Source organism: Echeneis naucrates, chromosome 21 (assembly GCF_900963305.1).
Source record: "Echeneis naucrates chromosome 21, fEcheNa1.1, whole genome shotgun sequence".
Classification (NCBI taxonomy): domain Eukaryota; kingdom Metazoa; phylum Chordata; class Actinopteri; order Carangiformes; family Echeneidae; genus Echeneis; species Echeneis naucrates.
This window is the reverse complement of record NC_042531.1, coordinates 5479510-5507008: the sequence shown is the minus strand read 5'-3', so window position 1 is coordinate 5507008 and position 27499 is coordinate 5479510. Positions and strand designations below refer to the sequence as shown.

Below are 27499 nucleotides of genomic sequence, written 5' to 3'. Positions count from 1 at the left end.
GGACTCGTTATGCCACTTCCAATCAGCTCCCATCGGGGAAAAATGCAACACCAGCTCCGAGCTCTTCACTAATTTTGAGTCTTTCTCAAATAATAACACAGCAAAGTTAGATTATTTTTTTTTTCTTCCACTGTTAAACTGCTGAGATAATCCATCAAATAATTGGACAAACACCCTGTTGACCCGTCAGGGACAATTGCTTTGTCTCAACATATCAATTTTCAGTAAACTACAGTTGTTGACTCCTGACCTTCCTTCATACCAAACAGCGGCTAAAATAATGTTGGTGTCAGGTGCTTCTTCCCTTTCATGGACAAACAATCTCAGGGGGCATTTTAGGAAGCTCTTGAGTGCCCTCATGTGTTCACTATTATTTAGTTGCTTTCAGATCAGTAGACTGTATGTGTAAGCTGTTGACACGAACAAATCAAAACAAATCCAGAGACGTTCCCCTCGAGTCTCTATGAAAGGAGAGCCTTTCTATTTTAATCTCAGCTGTATATCCCCAAAGAATTGTGCAGGGCACATACACGTGCAACACACAATTACTTTCATGGAACCTTTCATGACATCAATGTGTGTGCATTTGCATTTGTGTACATGTTAGTGTTGTTATAGCATGTGTGTGTAAGATTAACGAAGACCCGCGAATACACAACAACGTAGCTTCAAGGGTTTCTGTTGAAAACCCACACTTACTTCGAAGGAGCTTGGAGGAAATGATAAATTTTTTAGGGCTATGGGCACAATATGCATGTCTTGAAAAAGCCAGCGGGGCAATTTAGCATGACAGCACATTTTCTTCTGTCTTTGCAGGAAGCGCTTTGAACCTGACTTGCCAGGCATTTTTCGGCTACAGCGGCGACGTCAGCCCGCTCATCTACTGGATGAAGGGAGAGAAGTTCATAGAAGACCTGGACGAAGAGAGAGTCCAGGAGAGCGACATCAAGTAAGACACACAATGCTGGAGTTTAAATCATTTCATCAGACTTGACTGTAATGAGGAATTAATAGCATCTGTGGATATATTCACTGGAGAATATTAAAGGACGATGTAGATGGTTTTGCATGTTTTAGTCCATTAACTCCAAATTGCGTTTACTACACCAACCATTTTACAGAGATTTACTCGTTGCCTTTCCAGCAGCTGCTGATCCTCATTTATTTTGCTACAGTATGAACATCATGCAGAGACTCGAAGTTTGTTCTAGACGGTCATTCATTCACAGTGTCACCTCCATTAGGTTTGAATTATTTGACTTTCCACTGAAAATGCACTTATACAGTTGGTAAAAACCAGACTCATCATGTGCTACACTGTGCAGGGAAACAACAGCAAATGAAATGAAGGAAATGAACGAAATACTCTAAAGTAAAAGTATTTAAAAAGTACTTTTTAACCTTGAAGATTAACACTTTATTATAAAGGTCTTTTGGTCTTATAAAGAAAAAAAAAGAGTGGTTGTGTTAATTATTTGTCCCAAGCTTCACTGCATTTATGATAAATGGACACTCGAAAGAAGAAGAAATTTGAAGCCTTTGTGTACAGCTCCGCCCCTGCCTCTGACAACAGAGAATTGAAAATAAAGGTTTTTGAATTGTGCATCACAATAGATTATCCAAAGCAAGTAACTTCAAGTCATGTAGCCGATACAGTTGTCATGTAATATTCAAGTCCTGTCCTTTAAAGAGCTGGCTGTCATTAAGTGCTGTGTGCTCTGTAAACTCTCATGGTCGATGCTCCAGTTCTATCGCTCACCCTTGATATTCAGTTTCTAGGACATTTAATTGGCAGGATGCCTTAATTAAAAATGTGCAGCCTAAGCATAAACAAACAAAAGGTCCTCAACGGAGAAACTGAATCGAAAACTAAAAAATCCCATCAAAGTTATCAAGTGTTGACATTGTATAAAAGATTTGTTTTTGATGGAGTGGGTGTTAGTACCGTACATGATTTAAATATGTTCACACTTTGCAGCTTGTATGAATGTGCTAAATGTTGAACACATCATGTGAGAGCTGTTTCTGTATCTTGTCCTCTGTTACTGTCTCATTTTAGTGAAACATTGTGAAGTTAAACATGTTTCTCCCTCCTACTGGTGTAACACATTTAAACGAGTCCATTCGCCGGTCCACGTACATGTTTCCCATTAGGACTGTTTGGAGAGGCTGCAGCTCTGGGGAGACGGCCCTGTCAGTTGGTTAACAACCGCCATTTTTCACACTGCCGCCACTATCGCTATCTCCCCTGCTGCACCCACCTATAGCAGCATGCAGATGGTCCACAGGGAGCTGAGGGGGAGGAGGGGGGGAAGGAGAGATGGCACAGACAGGAAAATGAAAGAAAGATGATAGGAGTCACCGAAGAGGATAGTGAGAGGGACACATCTATGATAGTGAATTTGCTCGTGCTCAGATACGAACAGGTGACAGAAACAAATTTCATTTTAACCACCACTGCCGCTCTTCTGTTTTTCTTCAGTTCTCTCTTCCTCCATTACTCCCTGACACCAGGAATCCCCCCACTCACTGGCTGAGGGGTTATCTTTTTAATAATTCATCACAATATTTCATGCAGCTGATCAATAATGTATTTGATCATCCACTCTCTGTTCCCGATGCTGTTCCCCCAGCCTTGTTCAGGTCCAGCAAGAGCCTCGCTGTTACTTCCACAGTCAGCCGCCAATGCAGACCAGGCAAGGACACGGAGAAATGGAGCGAGAATGGGAAAAGCTACACACGAACAAATCTGTGCTCTCCCTGCAGCCAAGCCTCCTTTTTAGACAGGACAGGACAGATACAGTGGGCATGTTTATGAGGGTTACCTCCCTTCTTCAGGCTGGCACCCACATACTTTTAGCTTTATTACTAATTCATCAGCAGCCAAGCTTGAGCTCAGAGAAGCACATCTATACGTCAGGCTCACAGTTTCTACAGGCATTTATGTACCCAGCTCGGAGCCTATTGATTTGGAGGAGTTCATTTCTATGGTAACCCAAGCCCATAAATTCTCATTTGTGCCGGCGGGACAGCGTTATTGTTGTTATCATAGCATGGATGACTGTAAATTAGCATAGCATGCAGAGATTAATAAATTAGCAAAACAAATCTGGCTCAGCATAATGAAGGAGATGATCAATATGTTTGCTGACCTACTTCGGTTGGTGTTTTGTAGATTCACATTGAAGTGAATGTATAAAAGGAATGAATAAGTTGCAAATCGATCACTAAATGAGCAAACACAGAAGTTTTGCTAATGAGGAAGAATATTGAAGAATAAGAAAAAGTGCCTGCAGCAGCTACAGTTTGAGAAAGTGTTCAAGATTAACTAATTCTGCCAACTCTGTATCAATAAACCCAGTCATCCCAAAAAAAAGTTTACAACGATTTACATGTAATTCTGTAAAATCTAACTCAGACTCATACAGATTCCCACACGTGCTGTGAATTAGTCTAGATGGTCGCGGTCTGTTGTATTTCAAGTTGACTCCTGAGCCCAGCTGCTTGTGTTTGTGTTCTGAGCTGCCACTCAGCCCTCATCTATAACTTCACCTGCACCTTGTTATCCACCTCCTCTTACTTCAGTTCTTCGTCATTTCCATTTGAGGCTCAGGTTGTGCATCGATGGTCGTTATCCATCAGGTTGTATGGCAGTGAGCTGTGCCAGCTCATACAGTGTGATAATGTGAAATGGGAGGCTTCAAAGTACCTATTACTCCCTGGAGAGACATGAATTATTCCCATGGCTCCTTCCCCCAGCGACTCAACCCCCTCAACCCATTGCACAACAAACTCAGCAGAAACCGCAACCATCATCAGCACTGCCTCAGCCTCTCCATGCAAAGCCCATGATACACTCTCATTTACTGATGCCAAGTCTCCCCAACAAGCTGCCCTTATGCGCAGCTTATCGGCTTGAAAGTGAGAGAGAAGAGAGATGCTTGAGAGTCATTATACCTCTACACACTCAAACACATACACTCTTTCCTTTCTCATCCCACTCCTCCCTCTTAACACGCAGCAGCTATTAACACACAATATAAATGGTGCAAATATGTGTGCACATATTCACACACACACACAGACAAACAGAGGTGATTTTTTTTATAATTTGCCCTTTGTTTTCTCCAAAGTGTCATTTGTGCTGAGGGTGCTGTAAAAGTGGGCTAAGTACTGTGTCTAAGGTACGAGGGAGCATTATCTCCCCATTTCCTCCTCCATCAGGCTCAACCAGCCCACCGGGGGACACTCATTTACTTTATGGAATATTACTTTCTCTCCTTCTCTCCGTTACCATGGCAGCCGCTATAAAAAGATTTTCCTCACATCACCATTATTTGATTTCCCTCCCGCACATGCCAAGGAAGAGTCCTTATTGATTTTCATTTCTCCTATGTTTTGCGTGCAGGGAAAGAAATTAACATACCGTGAAGTATTTACACAAAAGGGGCTTCTTCCAGATACCTTTGTTGTGCAGAGAGTCACTTGTGTTGGGCATTTTTATCACATATGTTTAATTGAATTGTTACACAGTGATTTTGAATATTTGCACTCAGGATCAGGGCTGAACCCCATCACTTAAATGCTGCTTGTCATCACATGCACATGCACAGCCATCTTCTCGGTATAGTTCAGGGGAACTTCAACAACAAGATCCTCAATAAGATATTTCACATATACTTTTTCTGCATATATGAGTTTTTTTTTTATGTTTGTTTATTTGTCTTCCAGGGTGGTTAAAGAGCATCTTGGTGAACAGGAAGTGGCAATTTCTTTGACTATTGACTCTTTGGAGGAAGAAGATCTTGGAAATTATTCCTGTTATGTGGAAAATGGTAATGGCCGTCGCCAAGCTACCATCCAGCTCTTCAGGCGGGGTAAGGGGTCTTTCACGTTTTCTGCTGTGGCCATGATAAATGTTTTTGCATTTTTCTTACTGTAAATGATGAGAAGTTTTGAGGAAAAAAATCTTATTCCTCTCTATCTGACAGGCTCATAAGTATATTCTGTATCAGCTTGTTCCATCTCTTCATTAAAGCCATACGATGAATGAGAGATTAAAAGCCTTGCTGCTCCATTTCATCAAACCCAAATATTCTAGATGTCTTGTATTTTATTTATTATTGTAATTTATTTAGCATTGCTACATTTGGTATTTGTGGAAACTTTGTAAATTGAGCAAACTTTGGCTGCATAGCATGGGTTTCCCACTGATCCACTGTTGTGTCAAAGGTTAAAGATGCAGTTATCAAATATCATCCTATCAGTGTGTAATATGAACGGTGTAGCCTCTAAAGACAGACCTACCTAGTTCTAAATGGGCAGTTTTCCCCAAGTACTGAGCGTGAGCATTTATTTTGTTTCCAGCCCACTTAACTTTATTGTTGTGATTTGTTTGCTGCTCTCATCAGCATCATTTTCAACTTCAGCAGGTAGCTCTTTCCAGACAAAGGCTGTAAAAGTCCACCACCTGGCCAACATCAAAAGACTGACACACACATTTAATGGTGGTAATTAGTAGCTGTTGATTGAAGGTGGAGCACTAGGCTGCCGAAAATTTATAAATTTGCATTTATAGTTTCACCCTAAATTGCCCCTAAAATATTTTTCATTAATGTGATTAATGTTTCAAAGTAAGGCCAATAATATGCCTATTAGAGGGTCAAAACAGCAATACTAGTTTTTGTTAATGGAAAATCTCATCTCATCACCTGCAGTGAAAGGACTAGTTTCCCTCATCTTAGCAACCATCCAGCTTCAATTAGCAAAGAGAGGAAACTGAAAAAGCACTAAATGTTAGACCAAACTAGCCAGCTGATGTAGCTGACATATACTGGTTTGATTATCAATTACCTTATGAAATTATAGACGAAAAAAGCGCAGTGATGTATTTCCCAAAACTGTGGAACTATTCCTTTAACACAGCTGTCACGAGTCTCATATAAGATTTTCAATAAAACCTGTTTGGGGCAAAATAAACATCAGTCATCAAGGCAACAGAAAAAGATGCGACTGAGGGTGCAGACCTTACAGCACTGTAAAGCAGTGTTTCTTGTTGTGTTAATTTTTCATTCCCTCTCCTCTCCACTCATGTGTTAACAATCTGTGCTCCAGCTCCATTTGGCTGTGTTGTTCTTCACTACATGTGCCCCAGCAGCTGTGAAGCTATTTTGGCTCTCTAGCATGACTTGTCTGAAGCTCTTTTCATGCACTGGTTGTCACCCTACAAAGAGAGGTAATTTGAGGCTGTTTAAACAGCAAATTGGTCCTCAGCTTTTCCCAACAGGCCAATAACTTCAGCATACAATTACATTTTAAGTCTTTATCTGTCTGTCTCCCCGCTTTAATCTCTCTCTGTGACCGTCCTTTGTAGAAGACCCAATTCTTTCTGAGTAGTCTTTGTAGACTGTAGACAGCTTCATTTTATTCTCTGTCAAGGCAGCATTTCCAAGGAAAGGGATGCTAAGACTTCAAGAAAGACTGTCTCTTTTTCCCTCTCCCAGTCTGTCTGTCTCAGCCACATTATTCTCATGTTTATTTCATGTTTCCCTCCCAGAATGCATCACTCGTAAGCCCTGCAGCAGGTTCAAGAAGCCCCTTATGGGCTGTATTTCCTTCCATCTCAGAAGAAAAAGAGAAATGGAAAGGAAATGGGCAGAAGGGAAGTGGTGGTCAATGAAACATAAACAACTTAGAGACTGAGGATGATTTTTGTTGATTAGTTGGAAGCATTAATATTACGGAGAAAATGGCTCTTTTGTGGGCCAAAACAGCAGTCCAGTCTTCCTGAGACACAGTGTTTTTATTAATTTATGACAAAAGGAGTAGTTTGACATTTTACAAAATCTATAGAGATTGCACTGCAGTTGCTATGGTAGCTGGGTGGTGTTCCAGCGTGACAGAGATATAAGGTGAACCTGTTCTAGCTGAGCCAACCAGGTAAATGCTGCTTTAATTCACACCATAACTCATCCTTCCCCAAGCTACATCTCTGGGGAGATGGAGAGCAGATATTAGGAGGAGAAATGAATAGAAAGACAGTGAGAGAAAAGGCTGGGATGGAAAGGCCAGATAAAAAAAAAAAAAATCTGAGTTTTCATGGAGAGGAGAGTAAGTGAGATGAATAAACGGAGGCTTCTTGTTTTGAAAATGTCTCCATCCATGTCCGAAATTGTCACAGGTCCCACCCTGGATGACAGCAGAGGTGCAGATCTGTGTCATTGCTGTGCTGCTCCAAAGAAATGAATCCAATTTCTCATAATCCTTTTTTTCCCCTCATGTCTTCCTGCACTGTGCCCTCTCATTTATCCCAAACTCATTATGAACCTCGTGTCTCTTCCCACTTGAAGATTGATGCTGCCTCAGACTGAACTGAGCTCTGAAAATACTGATGATTGTTCAGCATGCCACCAAATGTAAATGTGTCCTTTAAACTGCCTCATTCTTTGAGTTCAACAGTGAACAAACAAACCAACTTTTGAATCCGACCTGCTGCAGAATCGATAACCTCCTTTTTGTGCATTCGAAGCACAGGTAACTGTGAATGAAGTTCAAAAGCCACGACTGTCTCAGCATTTTGAAACATCTTCTGGTTGCGGTGTGTGTTATTCTCAGCAGAGCTCATGTACACGGTAGAACTGGCTGGAGGGCTCGGTGCGATCCTGCTGCTGCTCATCTTTCTCATCTCCCTCTACAAATGCTACAAGATCGAGCTGATGCTCTTCTACAGGCGGCACTTTGGCAGCGAGGATATGGACGGAGGTAAAAAAAAAAAAAAAAAAAGGGGGGGGGGGGGGGACTCTTGACAATTTTTATTCTCTTTGCCGAGCCTGTTTATTTTCATCAGATTTTTTGCATCCAAACATCAATGTTAAGCCAGCATTGATGACTGTACATGTGCTCTTGCGGGTTTGTTTCCCTGACTGAATGTGGTTGTTTGCTTGCTTCTTTCTGCTGTTGGAGCAGCACGTGATATTGTGTGTGTTCATTTCTGCAATGGCTGCATAGGGAGCAGAGGAGACAGATTTTCAATTTGTGGCCCATTTAAAAAGAGATCAGTCTCAATAAGTCATGGAATGATGCCCACTCTCTGCTGTCAAAGGCCAGATTGCGGTACACCAGGACTAGATAGGCTCGAAGCTCGTTCCCGCAGTGACATATAGGAGTGAATGCGGCCTGAAATTAGAGGGCAACTTTTTGTTTTCTTTGCCGAACATAGTTAACTTTACCTTCAGTAACAGATTTGTCTGTTTGTGTCCCAGTATCTTCCTTTTTTTTTTTTGGTTTATATTTTGAGCTCCTCTGCTTCCGGAACGACTGAATTCGTTTTTAAAGCAGTGGATTGTTTTTACAGTAGCATGAATTATCTATTATACAATGTTTTGTTGACTCAAACTTCCACATGATTAAGTAATGCCGTCAGGGACCACTGATACAAGTTGTTTTAGATTTTCCAAGTTTGCTAGGTGGTTAATTTGCAAGGTTGGTTGCTAATTTGAAAGCGTTGTTTGATGTTTCCTTACTGAGTGCAGGCCTGGCCTTTCGCGTGAGTTTCAAAGCTGCATGTGCTCCTCAAAGAGTTTGTGAAAAAGCCCCTCTTCCCTTTTTGGCTGGCCCACATTCCAGTTTCTATGGAGCATAATGACTAGATTTACTGAACGTGTCACCAGGAGAGTTTTTTTCCCCTTCGTCTATCTTTTGCTTCTTCCGTCTGTCCTCTGGGGAATTCGAGGTGGGGAAGACGATATTGAATCACAGTTTGGGTATTTTTGTGTCTACCCCACTTTGTTTCTCGTAGAAACTAAAGGGCCAAATTTTTACAGACATCACTGTCAACATATGTTTTTCTGTTGTTGGCCTTGGCCCACTTTACTGAAGTTAAGGATGCTAAAGAACTGGATTGGTCTGCTCAGAGTCCTGACCTCAGCTCCACCCAACAACTTCCTCATCACCCAGAATCAGCACCTTTCCCCTTTGACTTAGTGGAAACCAATCCCTGCAGCGAGACCAGTGGAGGGATTTTATAATAATATGCAAATTAGATAAAACATTTTTCTGTCTTGATGATAAATAGATTCTGTGAGAACAGAGGTTATATTTATCCATCAATTTCCTCTTTTGTCTTTTATGAACTGCAGTTTGAGGTCAGTCACACAGCTGATTCAGTAAATAAATGTTTTCAAAATCATTTCAAATGCTGACATCTGCATTAATTGTGTCTTCTATAAATGACCACTGAATACTATTATTTTTTATTGATGCCCACAATTGGAGCATCAAGATTTAATTAGGAAAAGCAACGCTTGCATGGTTTTTGGCTGAGAAGCATATAAATTAAATGTGTGACATCAAGGTATCTCCATATTTATATCCATCATCTGAATTCAGTGTCGTTTTTTAAATGAGCCATTCTCTGTTGTTTCTCTCTGCCAGAAAACAAAGACTATGATGCGTATCTGTCCTACACCAAAGTGGACCCAGACCAGTGGAGTCAGGAGACCAGGGAGGAGGAGCGCTTTGCCCTGGAGATCCTCCCTGACGTCCTGGAGAAACATTACGGCTACAAGCTCTTCATCCCAGATCGAGACCTAATTCCAACAGGAAGTAAGCACAGTTGCCAGATATGTATACGTACAAACTGTTACTACTACTGCTGCTTAGAGCTGCTATAGTGCTTAAGGCTGCTTGTTTTGTGTTGTTTGTCCTCAGTGTTATTTCTCACTGTCACTGTCTTCTGTTTCAATGTTGGTTCAAGCTGACTATATTCAGATGCGTAGATCATGAGTCCAGATTTCCAAAAGGAGAAAAAGTCGCAATCAGCTTGAACCTATTAACCAGAGCCTTGTTTCTTATCCCATGAAACCTCTCCAGAAGATCATATTTTTATTCACTGGGTCGTTCCGTGTTAAGTACTACAGATATTGGAACAAAGTGAAGAGTGTGTACGGCGAGCTGATATATTGAACAGATTTATCACCCTGCCTGATTTCCATCTATGACTTAATAAATCCATGAAAATTCTCTCTGAACATATTCTCATGCGTGCTTAGTAGTGCCAGTCTGCCGGCAATACACAGCGTGTGTTTGTACTGACGGTTTCATGTGGAACTGATAAAACACAAACACGTCGTAGACAGAATTAAACATCAGTAGCCAATGTGCAAAGTGCTGAGCTCCCTCCTTTCCTTCAATCAAAAGAAAATAGCTGCGAGCGCCAGTGCCAGCCAAAAATCATTGTAAATGAATATCCAATCAGGGACACAGGGAATGTGATTAATCATATGTGAGATAAGAAAAGATGAGTGAGAGGTAAGATGGCCACATTCTCGACGTTGAGCAGTATGTTTCTGTGTCTGTTCTGTGTTCTGCCTGTTTCCTGAATGTTAAAATGTTTATGTTTAGGTCTCACCAATGAGCATTACCAGGATGACACACGACTTTTTGGAGGTACCTGCCCTCAGTCTTTTCCTCTCCTGTCAGCTGCTGTCATTTACCTGCTCCTAGCAAATTTCAGTTGAGTGGCTCTGTTGCTGTGATCTGAAACATCAGGCCCACTTCAATGGACGGCGACTCCGCTTGATATTACTGATTGCTTATCTTTACCAATAAATAAGCTCCCTCCCCTCCATCTGCAGCCTTTTACAGCAACATGTCTCTCCACCCAGAGTATTGATTCCAATACACAGAATAATAATTTACACTGCTCCAGAGCTAACAACGTAGTCAGCTTCACAAACACCATCCTTTTAGATAAGTCATATACACGCACATTCAAACAGTCCCTGTTTTCACACATAAACTACAGACTAATAAAGAGATATTAGACCCAATAACCATCTGTCATTGTCTTGTGTTTTCGGTTTAAAGTTTTCATCCATCATTGTTCAGTGTCGTGGTCCTGCGCTGATTTAACAGTATCTTTGGCCGAAAACATTTTAAATGTCTATCTTTCACTTTTCTTTTTTTCCCCTCAGCCTACATAGAGGATGTGGCGCGCTGCGTCGACCAGAGCAAGCGCCTCATTATAGTCATGACACCCAACTATGTGGTGCGGCGAGGCTGGAGCATCTTTGAGCTGGAGACGCGGCTGCGAAACATGCTGGTGACCGGCGAGATCAAAGTCATCCTGATTGAGTGCGCCGAGTTGCGCGGCATCATGAACTACCAGGAGGTGGAGGCTCTTAAGCATACCATTAAAACCCTCACCGTCATCAAGTGGCGTGGCCCCAAGAGCAACAAGCTCAACTCCAAGTTCTGGAAGCAGCTGCAGTACGAGATGCCCTTCAGGCGCACGGTGCCCATGCTCACCCACGAGCCAGCGCTGGACGTCAGTGAGCAGGGCCCCTTCGGCGAGCTGCAGACCGTCTCTGCCATCTCCATGGCAGCAGCCACTTCCACCGCCATGGCCACCGCCCACCCTGAGCTGCGCTCCTCTTTCCACAACACCTACCACACCACCATGAGGCAGAAACACTACTACCGCAGCTACGAGTACGACATACCCCCGGGAGGGACCCTGCCACCTCTGTCTTCTCTGGGGAACCAGCACACCTACTGCAACATCCCTCTCACACTGCTGAACGGACAGAGGCCGCCCGGGAAGAGCCGAGAGCACAGCCTGGAGGAGGCGCACGCCAACAACGCCATGCTCCCTCTGCTGCCGAGAGAAACCAGCATCTCCAGCGTCATCTGGTAATGACAAACAGGCCGGACATCAGCTGCAGGAGGATCAGGTTCAGAGGCGGCTGGGCTCAGCCTGGGGGACAGGTGAAAAGTGTTTTGGATCCGTTTGATTCCAACCGTTGTGAACCAACAGCAATTGGTGGAGCTGCAGAAGGTTTCTGGACACTGCTGCCCTTGTTTTGTCAAGAGGACGGCACCTGAGTTACACAGGAAGTTCTTCTATGTGACACTGCTGGAGAGCCACTGAAAACAATGCTTCATCAACTAGGGAGAGACAAACTCGCAAGAACTCCACATTAAAGAACCAATACATGACGGCAGTTGTGCACACACATTCACGCACTCTAACACTCACAAATGTGCATACATACAAACACAAGGAAAACAGGGTCTTGTACATATATTTCGATTTCTTTGTAGCATCAGTGTTTTCCGGTTATGTTGTTTTGTTTGATTTATTCAATCATGTTTGTTGCCTTCTCTACTGTAGGACTTTGCTTTACTTTGCTACACAGAGTTGTATATTTTTTGTTTTTAGTTAGTTTTTTTATTCTTATATCGATGCACTTCTTTAGAAAGCCAGTATGTCCATCTACCTGCCCTGTTTTTTTGTTTCATGTTTTTCAATCTTTGTGTAGTTTAAGAGAACATCTTTTAACACCTTTGGAATTGCCTGGACATTTCAGGAGCTTTGAGGGGCTGAAACTTCTTTTTGTTTACCTGTAGAAGGTGTATCTAGTTTAAAAGGAAACTCTGTTTAAAAAAAAAAAAAAAAAAAACTCATAGAATATGCAAAAAGAAGGAGGAGCTGGTGAAAACACACCGTCATGTGAGAGCAAGAAGGTGGAACGGTTGGCGGACAGTGCTAGTCCTCCCAATCAGATCGACCGACAGACTGGCAGATCTCTCTCTAAAGCTTCATATTTTCTATTGAAACAAACAGCCTTGCTGTTTTAGAGTGATAGTGAAATGCCTCACCTTAAAAAGAAATCTGTAGATTATTTTAAAAAGAATTCTATTTTTATAACAGAAAAGAGTTTGCTTGAGAAGTCATACTTATTTGCATTTCATCGACCATAAGAAGGGGATTTGTGTATACGTGTTATGCTGGTTTTGTATCCTTGCAATGTGATTCCTGGTTTGTTAAGAGATTAAGGTGGCTTTTGAATCCCACAAGAAAAAATATGTCCTCTACTGTTCTAGATTCAAAAGAAAAGCATTTTCAATGTTTTGGTTTTTGAAACACAATATTATTCCCATCTTGATAATTGCTTTGGTTCATATGGATAGTTCATGTTTAAGGAAAGAAAAGAAAACATTTGTGTTTTGAAAGACTTTTTAAATATATTTGAAGGTGTGATTTTTGAGTATGCATAGCAAATAGATATGTATTCTATATATAATATAGATATTTATATAAATATATAAACACAATTTTCACTTGGAAAGAAATGTCTATCTTTATAGAAACACAATCATGATCAGTTGCCCTTACTTTCTCACTGCACATTAAAAACATTGATTTCCTTTTGAAGTTTTTCTTTTTTGTCCAAGTTTGATTGTTTGTTGTCAGTAATTCACAGCACCCATTAGACATGAGATCAGTGTCTCAGCAGACAGATTCATGGCAAATTCAGCCACTCTCCAGCGGCTTTATGATTTCTGTGACGGTCAAGTAATGGGTTGAAATGGGAGTTTGTCAGTGAACCACTGATGCTGCTTGGAAGGACACAATCTAGGAAAATGAAGATGTGTCAATGTCTCCAGATATGGATGAAATTCCTTTCAACAGTGCACGGCAAAATTGCACCTTCAAAGCCAACTGCAGTGGTGCTGGTCAACTCTACAAAACTATAGTATCACTAAACAGCCGGAAAACAGTATGTTTGTACGTACACCTTTTCCCTCCATCTGCCTCCTCTGAGTGTTTTCTTCAATACTCACCAGGTGAATTCCTTTTAATTCAGAAGCTAAAAATAAACCTGGGCAGGGCCGGTTTGAAATGTGCTCTACAAACAATGAAACATGGAACGTCTATGACACTGTACCCAGAGGAAAGTAAAAAGACACTAATGTCCAGATATGTGTTTGGACATTGTGTGTTCCTCCAGTTGTTCCTTCAGTTTCCTGGAACAAATAACACAACACTCCAAGCTTTACAGCAGACATCCAATGCAGTGGGGAAAGGAGAAAAGTCGACCATCACACAGTGTGTAATGATGGGGCTTATGATGACAATCTGCTAAAAATGTGCTGTTAATGCTCTGAGGCCTAATAGGCTTCATACAATTGCGATTTCATTTGGCTCAGTACTGTCTGGGGACGTATATGTATATATATATCCCTCACTCATCCCCCATTTTCCTCATGTGTTTGTCAGTGCTGTCAGATAGCAGCAGGAATCGCACAAAGCATCTTCCTTTTTTTTTTTCTTTTTATAATGCGCTGATATAAGCCCAATTTCTATTTTATTTGGCTTAAAGCCAAGAAATCTCATTTGATTCCTGACTTTTTGCTTGGCAACATAAACACGAGGCAGTTTGAGTGCTGCCAAACAGTGCCATCTCCTGGGGATAAACACTACCTACAAGGGGTAAACAGACAGAAAGCAGATTTAGTGAATCTCTGTGTCATTCCCAGGAGAGAACAGAGAAAACAAGAAACTGGGGCAGAGGAAAAAGACTGGGACACACTGGTAGAATTAAAGGCAGAGGAAGAGATGGAGTGAGAGAAAGACACAGTTTACTCACCATAAAAGTAAGAGCATGGACAGTTTTCTTTGTGCTCGGCTGCGGAGAGGATATCAGATGTTTGCAGACTATACAAACACAAATAATAAAACAGTGGTCAGAGTATCAATGAAAAACAATTGAACCACAAGTTCTGGAAATGACCTTTGTCTGTTTTTTGTTTTTTTTTTTTTTGTTTGTTTGTTTGTTTGTTTGTTTTAAGAAATCATGCCAACTGTTAGAGGCTACTATATCATTTATGTTGTCCCACACAACTCTAGCTGGTGACTATTGCATGTTGGCAGTCTCCAACCAAACAGCTGGAGATTAATTAGCAGACACAAGATTAATAGAGTCTTTATTACCCAGAGTAATTAAGAACTTAATTGGAGAGAAAATAGGCCTGATTGAAAGAGAACACATCAAGAAAGCAGGTAGGAATACAAATATCTACAGAGCAAAGTCTAAAGCATCATATGTGCAAGGATGTGTCTGTGTTTCAGTTCATTACTGCAATGTCTTATTGGACCACCAGGAGGTGTGTAAGAATTATCAGTTATCACAGGAACATCTGTTATTTTCGTATTCAGATGGCCTTGTTTATTTTTGTCTGTACCTCCTTTGTTTCAGTGGCATTCTAGATCCATTGCATGAGGCTATTTTGCAGTGACCTGGAATCATAAAGAGTCCAGGGTCAAAGCTGCTTTGCCTCTTTGCAGCACCGTTGAAAGCCCTGCTGCTCTTTTCAATTATTATTATTATTTTTTTTTTTGAACAATTTTGGGGAATTCTGCTGAAATTTCTGGAAGCGTTTCATCCATTTGTCCGTTTGTGCAATGGCAGATAAACCTACAGCAGTGGTTAATGGAGAAATCACAGAGAAGCTTTATCCAGTCAGTCCTGTTGACCACCTCCCTCAGATACAGTACACTGACACAGTTTTCCTCCACACTGTTGTTCACATTACATCAAAGACGCCAAAATTGTTGTTTTAATGTCCAAACAGAAACCTGAGGCCATCGTGGTGCACTGAGAGGACTCTGTCTGACTCTTTCTCATTGTAGAGAAACAAAGTGCTGAGACTGTGCATCTCCTCTGGTTACATTAAACTTCAACAAATGTCGTCTAACTGAACTCTTCACTCCACTAAATGCTTTTATTTTACCTTGAATAGTTTAATACGCTGTTTGGTTACAGTTCAAGTTCAGATTAATTAAATGAATGAATTTATAAAAAAAAAAAAAAAAAGAAAAAAAAGCATAATTTATAATTATAAGTTAAGGGATGATTAAACACAAATTAACCAGCAGTAACCACATGAATTAAAATTGGAAATTAATTTCTTTAGCAACACTGTTGCTCGCCAATTGAAACCAACGCACCAGGCACACATTACGGCAGCCTAAATGAGACACCAACACCAAGTGACACGCTGTCCATCGTGTCTGTCCTTATTAAAATACACAGTGTTTAAAAAAAATAAACAAAACGAGTTAAAGAGTGAAAGGAGGAAACAGCTCGAAGACAAAGGTCCGTGTCTGGAAACAGCTCAGGGTGAGCGGCTTTTATTTATTATCATGTCCAAATGTTCGTTAGTGTTTGTGAAAAGCGACAACAATGTGGCTGTTTGATGGAACAATACTTCACAAAAAAAACGCTCAAAGATACTGTTGTTAGCTTCTTCTTTTTTTTTGGGGGGGGGGGGGGGGGGGCTAAAACCTAACGTCAGCTTCATTAGGCTAATGTTGGCTTGGTTATGCTAAAGCTAACTCTAGCTTCTTTAGACTGAAGCTAACACTAGCTCCATTAGGCTAAAGCTAACATTAGCTTCCTTTGGATAAAACTAATGTTGCTTTATTTTGGCTAAAGCTAATGTTAGCTTTATGCTAATGTAGCTTGTCGGTCCTCACACCAGCAGAATAAAAGACTAACTAAATGACTCTTTAATGCAAGAAAAATATATTTTGATACTATTTTCTTGTCACCTTATTAGCCAGGGTAAAATTGCACTTTCAGCTGTCTGTTTTTTAAAGAATGTGGTGATTTGTCAGCAGGGGTGACAGCTGCTGTTTGTAGTTATTGTTGGTAATGTTACTGGCTGCCATATTTGTGGCATGGTGACATTAATGAGTGGGCTGCTCTTATTTTTATGTTTTTAAACTATGGCTTTATCTTAAATGCAGGGTTTACACCACAGTGGCTTTATTCTCCAGGCCCGAGTGGGGGACTTGTGTGGGATTATATGGCAAACTGAACAGGACATTTAAAATGTTAAACACTAACCTCTTGGCCAAGTTATGGTGTCAGACTGGGCATGAATAAAGACCCAGGGAGAGACTGCAGGTACAGACCATCTGGCCTCTGAATAGCGACCAGGTATTAAAGCTGCTGGAGGTGAGAATCTGGTGTCCTGAAGCTGCAGTTCATTAAATCATCCGGTCAGACAGTGTGTACTGTAACAGCAGGAAGCCCGTACCTCATTGTCCAAGGTGAATATTTATGTTCTCTGTTAAACTAATGGAACCAAAATGCTACATCATGACCACGATTCGCAGAATCTAACAGCTGGTGCCTTGATGTGCAGCCTGCAGGTCCTTTTCTTCTGCTGGTTTTGGATAGATCGGCCTCCAACCTTTCCCTAGAGCCTTTATGCTGGGGGCATTTTAGTCAGCAAACACAAAATTACATTCTTCAATGACCAAAGTAGGAGGGATGGGTAGAACATTACCTGAGGCGTTTTTTTTTTTTTTTTCTACTACACCATTATTGTGTGTGTGTGTGTGTGTGTGTGTGTGTGTGTGTGTGTGTGTGTGTGTGTGTGTGTGTGTGTGAGAGAGAGAGAGAGAGAGAGAGAGATGGGGAAGGTAATGCATGTGGTATATTGTTGTACGATCATGGTTTAATCTGGCCTTTAACCAGTTTTTTAAAAGACTGATTACAGACCTCCAGCTCATACTCACCTGCTGTATTGGACAGTGAAAAGAATGTGGGAATAACCAAACTGTAGCCTCATCTTAGTGGACGTGGATAAACTCTATATCACCGACTTATATAAACAGAAGCTGACATGAATTGCTTGAAGTCAGATTTTTTCAAGGCGATATATGTCAGATATATGCACTTCAACATTATCTCCTACAGAAGATGTCACACTTGACCAACTGGAAGTTATGTCTGCAATGAGAGCTGATATCACACACAAAAAGGGGAAAGTACAGTATAACAAACTGCTCAGGGAGGATTCTTTTTATTATAGAAAAATAGTATATATAAAAACAAATAAATTAGGAATTCCAGCAGCTGCTTTGTATTTTTCCTCTATTATAACACATCTCTTACCCTCATCACACGCTCTCATTTTCTCTCGCATACACACAGTCTCTTGTCTGTGTTGGTCGTCTCACAGCCTTTGAAGGTCTTCCACACACAGTAGTTGCAAATTCAGTCTCCGTTATCCGCTTCACCTGCCCTCACCCGCTACCCAATAAGAGTTTTGGAGCATTTCAGTCCACCCGGCAGCTGGATCTGCTGAATTCACCTCAGCCCTCATTGGGCTGTGACCTATTTTCCATAGAACATCTCCATGAGCACCTCCTCTATGTTGACGGTCCCTATGACGGGTCTGAAGAAGAGCTGCGCGACCACAGGCGGGCTGATGGCCCTCAGCATGGACAGAGCTATGAGCAGCTTGGCGAAGCGTGTTGTGTCTTCGTGGTGGATCAGCCTGACATGCTCATTCAGAGCCTGGTGCGCTTCCCGACGCAGAGACTGGATGTAGTGGAGACAGCGCAAGCCCTCCAGGTCTGGAGTCAGCAGGAGGACAGGAGAGGAGGGTGAGAGGAAATGCAAAAAGTGGGAATAGTTCAGTATGTTTTCTACACAGAGCGCTTTAGCCGAACTGGATTCAATGTCCCTTGAGTACAAAATATTTATTAACTCTTCAAACTCTGATGTGAAATGATACCTGAGCTGTATATGTATGTGGATTCACGCCACTCAAAACATTTTATTGATGTTTACTGATGACAAAAACATTCTGGATACATGTCACAAATAAGCTTGGTAAATCAATACCAGGCCTGTATTTCCAAACACACTATAGCTCAATATCAGTGGAAGTTATTTTTAGGAAATAGCGTCTGTGGTGCTCTGACAGCGTGTGTTCAGTAAGTTTAATAAGACCTACCTGGGTTGAACAGCACGGCTCCCTTCAGGTAGGCGTACTCCTTGGTACTGATATCCACACTCCAGCACTTCTTGAGAAAAGCTTTGATAGCCTCGATGTCTACGACCGACACCCCGGCTGCTCCTCTGCAGCTCTGGCCGGCCAGAGCGTCGCTTTGCCTGTCCGGTAAACCGGTGAGGATCCGCTGCAGCATGCTGGGCTCCACGGTCTCCGTGGTCTCAAAGTCCACCCGGTCTTGTGCCAGCCCCAGGACGAGCAGCGGCGCCCAGCCGCTCCGGATCAGCATCAGCTGGTCGTCCTCCGGCAACTCGCGAAAGCAGGGCACGTTTTTGACGAACCGCAGCGTCTTCACCAGAACCGCCGAGGCGGCTTTGCACGTCACCTGCGGGGAGCGGAGGACCCCCCGGCGCCGCGTGGAGCCGCAGGAGCACGCCTGCTGCCGGAGCTCCTGCAGCGAAGCCAGGGCGGTGGAGGAGGAGGAGGAGGAGGAGGAGGAGGAGGAAGTCCTGTGGAACAAGTGTTGCATCGTTTGTTGTTGTTGTGGGGGTGGTTGTTGTTGTTGTTGTTGTTGTCGTTGCTCCTCGGCGGTAGCAAGGCTTTCACTTTTCAAAATGCTGTAGAGGATGCTGTTGTTGTTTCGGCCGCTGGCATCCCGACAGCGGCAGCCATCCAGCGTGGCCATGGCCGCTGGAGCTCGGCGCGTCCCGCTGTCTTTGAAGCGCCGGAGGTCAGTGACACAGGTAGCGCTGTTTTCTTAGCCCCTGATAGCCCCGATTGAAGGGCAGCACGTTTATATTAGCTCCCGTCTGTCCCTGTGCTCAAAGCTTGTTCAGACTCTCTGCATGCTCAGCCTCCCCAGGCTCAGGCACCTCCTCCTTCCCCACCTCCTGTTTCCTCCATCTGACACACACACACTCCACTTAACACACACCTTTCAGTGCTCTCACACATTAAACACACAACCATATAAAAGGACATTTTTTGCACAAAACAAAAAAACCGAATATATCTAATATACAGAATACTCCCTCTCATTCGCTCACATGTTAAAGGTTAAGAGGCTCAAATGAAATATTAAACACCTGACAATTTAAGCCTGATGGGATGGTGTAACCCACCATACAATGCTGAGGTGAACAGAAATAATGAACAGACTGTGCTAATTAAACTTATGAGGAAGGGAAGAAGGTAGAGAGAGCACAGACAGACGGGGAGTCAGAGCTCAGTTCTATTCTCAGCATTGCCTTGACTCTCTGGCAGCACTGTTTGTCAGGAAGGAGCTGGTAAAAAATATAGGCCAGCGACAGATCTGAAGGCTTAATTATTTTAGGGACAATTTATATGATTTTCTATGAGAAACAAGTAGGAAGAGCTGAGCTGTGAAGGCCAGCCTCCAACCTTGACTCGGACACACTGATATTGATTTAACCGTGAAAACAGGAGCTGGTGAATTATGATGTCATGATTCAATGCTCTCCTTGCCTCTGTCACTGAAGGAGGATGGGGAAGCAGAGGGGAGGAGGAAGGGAGGCATGGGCTTAAGGAAGAGGAGGAGTGGAGGTCAGTGAAAGAGAGACTTGAGAAAGACAGGTCGGGATAAAGCAGATGAATTAGAGGTTTATCTTAATTGCTCCTAAGAGGGATCACAGGTTAGGGTTGACTGCTACCTGAGAAAGCAAGAGCGGGAGGATGGGACTTTGGGGAAATCTGGAGTGATTACAGAGGAGTTTAACAAGAAAGAAAGTATCGGAATGGGGAAAAATGTGCTAGAGTAAAGGAAAAGTTTTAAGAAAGCCTGACTTAAGGTGCAGAGATTCAGGCGTATCTAGTGTGTGGCTATCGAATAAATACCGTCACACCGTGACACAAAGGTCTCCGCAGAAGGTTGATTTTAGAGTAAAGAAAGGATGACATTGAGTGCATGGCAACATTAATGCAATAGCGGTGAGCAGGACATCAGTGTCCCCTGCTGTCTCTCACTGAAGGACAGAACTATGAATGGAGGCAGGATGAAAAACATTTGCAGTTGTGTTACAATATTGTTCAGAGGCCAAATGTCTTTGTATTGATTTAGCTGAGAGAGAAAACAGAGATTTTTCACATGTTTATATCAAGGACAGCGTGGGATAAACAGCCTTCACTCAGCCTGTCTCTTCTTCTGCTCAAGGCCCAGCCAGGGCAGGTTATAAAAATCCTTCCGTCTCAAGGAGAGATTACATTATGTCTTGTTGCAGAAACACAGACTGCCGTGTCGCTCTTTGTCTTGTTCATGGGCCCTCCTTTTCTTCCTTTGTTTAGCAAATTTGTGCAAAGTCTTCTTAAGTAGATCACTACTGTCTTTCTTTTGACCGATTTTTAAATAAAATAAATCCTGAATTATTTGTTCAAATTCTCGGACACCAGCGCCCAGCTCTTGATCTGCAGCAACATATTGGTCGAACCAACAAAACAATGCTTCATTTTTGTAAATATTAAAAATGATCCAAACATGGTTCACTCTCTCAGGAGATACTTTGTCAAATATACAACAGAAGAACAACATCATAGCATCCACAGAAACTGCAACTGTGTTATGATGTGCTCTTCTGTAGAAAAGCCCATAGGTCATCTGTACAAGATTCTTCTTATGAGCCACCATTGCTTTTAGTGCCAGGTGACCTCTAGTAGTCTAAGCTTTAACAACAGGAGCAAAAGATGAAGTCAGGTGAAAGTAAAAAAAAAAAAAACATATCAAGACCAGGAGAAAGAGAGGAGGAGGGTTGAGTGATGGGTAGGCATGCTATTGAAACTAATAGTTATCCATATCAGCCTTACACAAAAAGCAAGTGTTTATCGTTGTAACTATGACAACAAAGTTCTTCTACCATTAAGGAAGTGCTTTTTGAAGTACAGTGAAGAAGACAATCAACTTGTAATTATTTAGATTGGAGGACTTGGGTACTGCAAGACATTTTCCACACAAGAGGCCAGAAAAATCTAAGTGTAGACATACAATTCTCCAATTTTCTGCAGTTAACAATAAAATGTTGATATAGAAAGGTACTTGTAGAAAACTTTGAATGGCTATGACAAAAGTAACACAACTAATTTAAACTTAAGAAAATTAAAGGTTAAAACTGGATAAAAGTTTAGCTTTGACATCAAAAACATGCTGCTTACTGGACTCTGCCAAAATAAAATAAAAAAAAGTTTCTTTCCAAAAGCTATAACAAATCAAATAAAGTAGTCAGAGTCATGATATCAGCTTTAAAAGTCAGGTTCATTGTCAATTTTTTGTGATACGGAGCAGATGTTTTCTTTGGCCCATTGCCTGCTGGTCCCAGTCCCAGTTTAAAAATGCTCTGCACGGGGAGGTCCTTTCACAGCCTTATTATGTAACCTTAGGGATATGTCTGTTTCTAGTAAACCACTGTATTGCAGCATTGTCTATTTACCTTGCTCATTTCTAACGTTACCACAATATCATGCACCAAAAGCCAAACCAAAAGGTTTTTATTTTAAAAAAGGTTAGTTTAAATGGAAATTAGTTGCAGGCCTATTCCTTGGTGGCCACACATACATATACTCATCTGATTTGCACTTTTAAAACAAAATGCTGTGACACGCAGACAATTCAAATCAGACTGCATCAGCTGTGCTGCGCTTTGTCACTGAAATTCATAGCAAGGTCAGAAGTGAGAGGAATGTGAGCGCTACGTGAAGGAACTGAAGCGGGAATGAGACAAAATGAACTCGTCAGTTTTAGCAGAAGAAATTCTCTCAATCGATTTTCAAAGATTTTTTTAGCCTCTCACTTGAGTTACGTTTCTACTTTCCACTCTGCAACCCATTACTTTAAAAGTCTGAACTTCTTCAATTGGTGGAGATTGCTCAAGTAAATACACAGTGTTTTCAATAAGCGAGGATTGTTATGTGATGTACTTTTGCAACAGTGAGCATTTCCTGAAGGCTGATCACACAAATGAATCTCTGAGGTTACCGTGACCCAAGAAGACAGCGCTTTGGCAAATTCAGCTGAGGTGTCCTTGAAACAGAAGTGTGAAGAAAAACCCTAACCCCCTACCAAACACTCAGAGCTTAGATACCCACAGACACTCCAAGACAGGTCTCAGAAACTTAAGAGGACAACTTTGTATGATTCAAGGCTTTGCATTAAATGTTTCCCCTGGAAAAGTCTTGTACTGCATTGTTTGTTGATTTGTTGGGCACTCTTCTGGCGGTTGCTATAGTGACTGCCTCCATTTTCTCTCTGTGGCTGCTCACATAAAGGACTGTGTCCTTGTCTCCATAATAGTTACAAATTGAATACTGCACTTTCCAAGGACTCATGTCACCAACTTACAGCAGAGTGAAAGTCTATGAGTGTGTGTGTTTGTGTGTTAGGAAGGAAGAAAGAAGACGAGTTTGCTTTCGACGTGCTAGATAAGTGATGAAAGGCATGTTTTTCTTCAAATTTGTCTTTATTTATTATCGGAAACAGAAAAAATGTATTAATGCAGTTATTGAAACAGAGTAAACACTGCAAAAAAATAAATGCAGAAAGATGAATCACAGCTCAACAAATAAGAGTAATGATCATTGTTCAATAGAGGTAAACATAATTGTGCTGGCAATGCAGTGCTGCCAAATATAATTTTTAGATTATAGGAAAGTGAATTGGGAATTTTAATTTTAACATGGCCACATATTTGTTTTAACATGGAAACCATAATAATTGTATTATTATTATGTACTATACGTAGCCCTGTGGTGCCTTTGTTACCCTCACAGCCAGATCCAAGATAAAAGTATTAAATGATGGACACATGATGATGCAGGCAAAGTGTGAGCGAGACAGGCCATTGCACAATCACTCCAAACATCTGTATTGATTAGAGATGAAGTATTGCCAATTCTGTCAGATTTAATTATATCTGTTTAAATTCCCTTAAAGCCTCAGAGACGAATACGTGATTTGCGGAATTAGGTCAAGTTCAGCTGACTCAGTTTTTAGACAACCCTTAAAATGTTTAATGTTGCTGTAATCACAAAGAGCAATAGACAACAATCCAATCTCCATTATGTTTTCCTAGAGATACGTTTGCTGTTGCAAATGAGCTGTTTATAAATGTACTTCCTTCGCGACATGACCATGGTGACATGGACGTAGCATAATGATCTTCAGATCGTCCGAGCAGTGAACCATGATACTAGAGATCATATCAGGTGGAGGGTGGGGAACATCTGTCTCTTTTCAAAGAGATCTTTGGGATCAGAATCACATTTGTGTCGTAGATTTAATTTGGTAACGGCAACAGCTTGGAGATAAGGAGAGCCTCTTTTTAGTGAGCAATGATCACTGTTTGCATCAGCTGTGAACATCTCACTGAATGTGGGTAAACATGCGCACACACGTAACACACGCCTGTGATATGATCGTCCATAGTCTGTTTATCTCTCCTCGTGTAACATTTTTTAAGGTCAAGGTAACCTAGTTCACAACAAACCAAGCAGCAGATATGTTAGCTTCAAAGCCAAGTTTTAGGTAATGCAGATACTGTTGAGTGGTGTTTTTTATTGTGTCATGTTGCATTGCAGTGTATTGTATTAATGTGACAGCAGTGCTTCATATTTTTAAACCTGCAAGAGAGCAGTTAGAGGAAAACCACCTTCATTATCAATTTATCACAAAAAATGTTCTCCATTGAAATTCAAATGAGGATTATCAAAATCACTTTTCTTCCAATTAGATGAAATCTCTCTGTTTAAAACTTTAAAACTGAATCCCATAAGCAACCGATACACAAAGAAAAGGATTCTGCAAAGGTGGCCAGTACATCAGTACAGTCACTCATCTAGACAAAGTGATGCTTCGGGGTATTTGACGTAGAGTTGTGTAAAGTTGTCATTACCTGAAGATTCGGATCAGTGCTCTGTCATTTAGGAGTCAGCAGGGAACTGGACAAGATGTGCTGAGGCCACCAGAAAAAAAAAAAAGTTTTAGACACTGCCTGCCAAAACAATCCAGTATCCTTTTAAATGTGTGCTGCTTTTAGAATATTTTCAGTGCTTTATCTTCTTGTCTAAGCAGCACTTTTATTTGATACTACAATTTCTAAAATACTCTATTCCCTAGGCAGAAGCACTTCTATGGCAAGCAGCATATTACACCTCAGCTGCACATCAGCAGGGTGACTGAGAAAGAGATAACATTGAAATGCTGCTGACACAGTAACACACTAGTTCCAGTGCTCCATTTTTGTGCAGACCTTTTGTCTGAGGAATAAGTTGTCTTATTTTCGTATGTCAGACTTTAGCATTTGTGTCTTTACATTGTGTCAAATTCTCTCCTGCTGTTGTCTCAAGTGTCCACTCCCATTTCCTCCTTAATCACACTAATTCGAACAAGGCTGCTGTTTCCAGCCATCGTGAATACAGGGCGTGATGAGTCACAGTGACATCCATGTGGGGCATGATGCCCCTCAAACTGCAGCTTCTACACCCGAGCAAGTAGCTGAGATAGTAGACGGCCACACACCAGCTGTTCTCGTGTCTAAGGGCTCATTTGAACATTGACCCTCCAGTGAGGCAGACGGATGCTCAGTGATACAATCTCTCATTTACTTTAAGGTCAGCAATAATAAATTAGGAGTTCAGAGATTTTGTGTATGCTACCCATTTCATGTCAGAAGGTAAGATTAGATTAGTCTAAAAGGCACTTGGAGGATCTAAGAATAAATCTAAGGATGACTCACAATCAATTTTGATGGCAAAGGGTTCTACAGTATAGTATGCAAACTGATGTACATTTACACTGACATTAAGAGAGATTCCCATCTGTTTTAGGGAAATTCTTGTCTCGAAGCTAGGGATGAATGTATAATATGGTGTGCACTGTTTAAATGTGATGGTGCTTTTCTCAAATGGAGAATACAGTAGGATTGATGAGACACAACATCAACACAACACAATATCACTGATATTTGGGCTGCTTTTCAGGAGGTGCAGTGTCAGTTTGACAGTTTTAAAAGCCTTGCTGCTAAACAGCAGAAATTATTTTAGAAATGTGCTGCTGTGCACAGATTATAAACTACAGGCTTCTAAAACACATCTTAGATTTGGTCTATGTCCAATTGTCTATCACAATGCGTCTGAGCTTCCAAAGTTTTATAAGATCATTTTAAATGTAAGAATATTGATTAAAGCGGCTTTGAATGATAACTGCATAAAAAAAAAACACACAACACGTACAAACAGTCAGATTTATGGCATTGAGAATAACTATTTATTGCCTGCACATACACAAATACACGCAACAACACAATCTAAACAACATTAAGGAAGCGAGTGGGAAGCGGTTCAAGAGGCGGAACACTACAGTGTTGTAATGTCCTTGTTGTGGATAAATTATGTGTTGAACATATGCGACTGGGACATGAAATAATTAGCCAAGGTTGAGTGGGACTCTGGAGAGTTGGGGAGGGGGTTAACATGTAGGGAGGAGGAGGAGAGGCTGCCAAGGTCAAACCCACCAGGGTGTATGTGCTGCTGAAGTCACACAGCTCCAGTGCCCCAGTGCCACACCGATGGGTTGACTTCATTCACTCCTCTCACTGTTTAAAGCTATTTTCATTTTGGGAATAATGCATCCTTATTCTAATTCCCTCACTACGTCTGTGTTATCCCAGTAAGTCACACAGGATACACTCGACAGCAGCATCATAAACGCATCTCGGCACAACAGTGATTAAAATGCACATTCTCACCTGAATCCTGTGAGCTTTTTTATTTTATGTACCTGCATCTCTCTCTTCGTCTTGTTTCTTTCCGTCCACCTCTGTTTACCCTTGCTGATCTGTTCACCTTATCCAAATACATGTCACAAAATGACATAATGTCCCTTTTGCATATACAAAGCTGTAACCGGAAACATATGTTAGACATGGGGGAGTCAGTGCCTGTGTGATGTGTTGTATTGCTACTCAGTGAAATATGAAATACTGTAGCTACGGAGGAATAATTTATGTCCCTCCTATCTCATGCTTTGTTGGTCTCACAGTGACTACAGTATGAATATTTTTACTTATGGCATATCGAGGACAGGGTCATGTTTGCATAAGGAGGTAAATTATCCAGTAATCATAATGTTGACTTGCCAAAAGAAAGCATGGGAGGAGATGAGGAGGTGAGGGGTGGAAAGTGGGAAGACAGGTGAAAGGTGAGAGAAAATACATTGCTGGGGGAAAAAAAGGCAATTAAGAGATTTGACATGTATTGAGATATTTCATAGCGATTTCTCGTCTTAAGCGTACAGAGACTTCCTCAGATAATGGATGCTGTCTGGCTTTTTCTTGGCTCTATTATACTTGATTGATTTATGCTGTGAAATTTATCATAATTTAATATATAAAAACAAGTTTGTGGAGTCTGGAGCAGGACAAACACAAACACAGCCAGACTCATAAAGGTCTGTGATGCCAATTGAGCAACAGATGGTTTGACTAAGCTTATAGAAGAAATAAGGAAGTTTCACTACACTCTCATGTTAAATGGGAATTAGACAAAGAATATTTGAAAAATGTGTTTTTTTCAAACTGTCAATGAAAACTGGAGTTAAAAGTTAAGGCTGATATCTAACATCCTTTTTGCTGAGTTTTGGGGACTGTTCTCAGCTGCTATTTTGGTTGTTTTGTGATTTTTGGGGCAGCGCTTGTGTTTAAGTTTAAGCAGAAATATCATTGACATTTTTATTGACATTTTCATGTAACAAGTTAGTTCTGTTTTCATCTTAGTTCATGAAAAAATTGTTTTCAAACTTGTGCAACTCATGGTTCAGTTGAAAATCTCCAAACTGCCGGTGGCTTATTATTGTTAAAACATCTTGGAGAAATTAGGATCAGCTCAGCAAACGGTCAGAAGATTG

At 41.4% G+C, this 27499-nt stretch overlaps 2 protein-coding genes across 2 annotated transcripts in view; one reads left to right on the top strand and one right to left on the bottom strand.

The window, feature by feature from the left end:
• The window catches only part of il1rapl1a (interleukin 1 receptor accessory protein-like 1a), a 119670-nt gene extending 107975 nt beyond the window's left edge, over nucleotides 1-11695 (top strand). The window contains exons 6-11 of the mRNA XM_029530297.1: nucleotides 817-949; nucleotides 4732-4877; nucleotides 7615-7761; nucleotides 9433-9603; nucleotides 10402-10446; nucleotides 10974-11695. Of these exons, the coding sequence (XP_029386157.1) occupies nucleotides 817-949; nucleotides 4732-4877; nucleotides 7615-7761; nucleotides 9433-9603; nucleotides 10402-10446; nucleotides 10974-11695 (1364 nt within the window). The remainder of the gene's footprint in view (nucleotides 1-816; nucleotides 950-4731; nucleotides 4878-7614; nucleotides 7762-9432; nucleotides 9604-10401; nucleotides 10447-10973) is intronic.
• Nucleotides 11696-17733: 6038 nt separating this feature from the next.
• On the bottom strand, nucleotides 17734-19371 carry nr0b1 (nuclear receptor subfamily 0, group B, member 1). The gene is made up of 2 exons (XM_029530298.1): nucleotides 18598-19371; nucleotides 17734-18214 (listed from the first exon to the last, which is right to left on the bottom strand). Exons 1-2 carry the CDS (start codon nucleotides 19277-19279, stop codon nucleotides 17973-17975), a joined length of 924 nt encoding a protein of 307 aa, XP_029386158.1. The 5' UTR covers nucleotides 19280-19371; the 3' UTR covers nucleotides 17734-17972.
• Between the last annotated feature and the right edge of the window lie 8128 nt (nucleotides 19372-27499).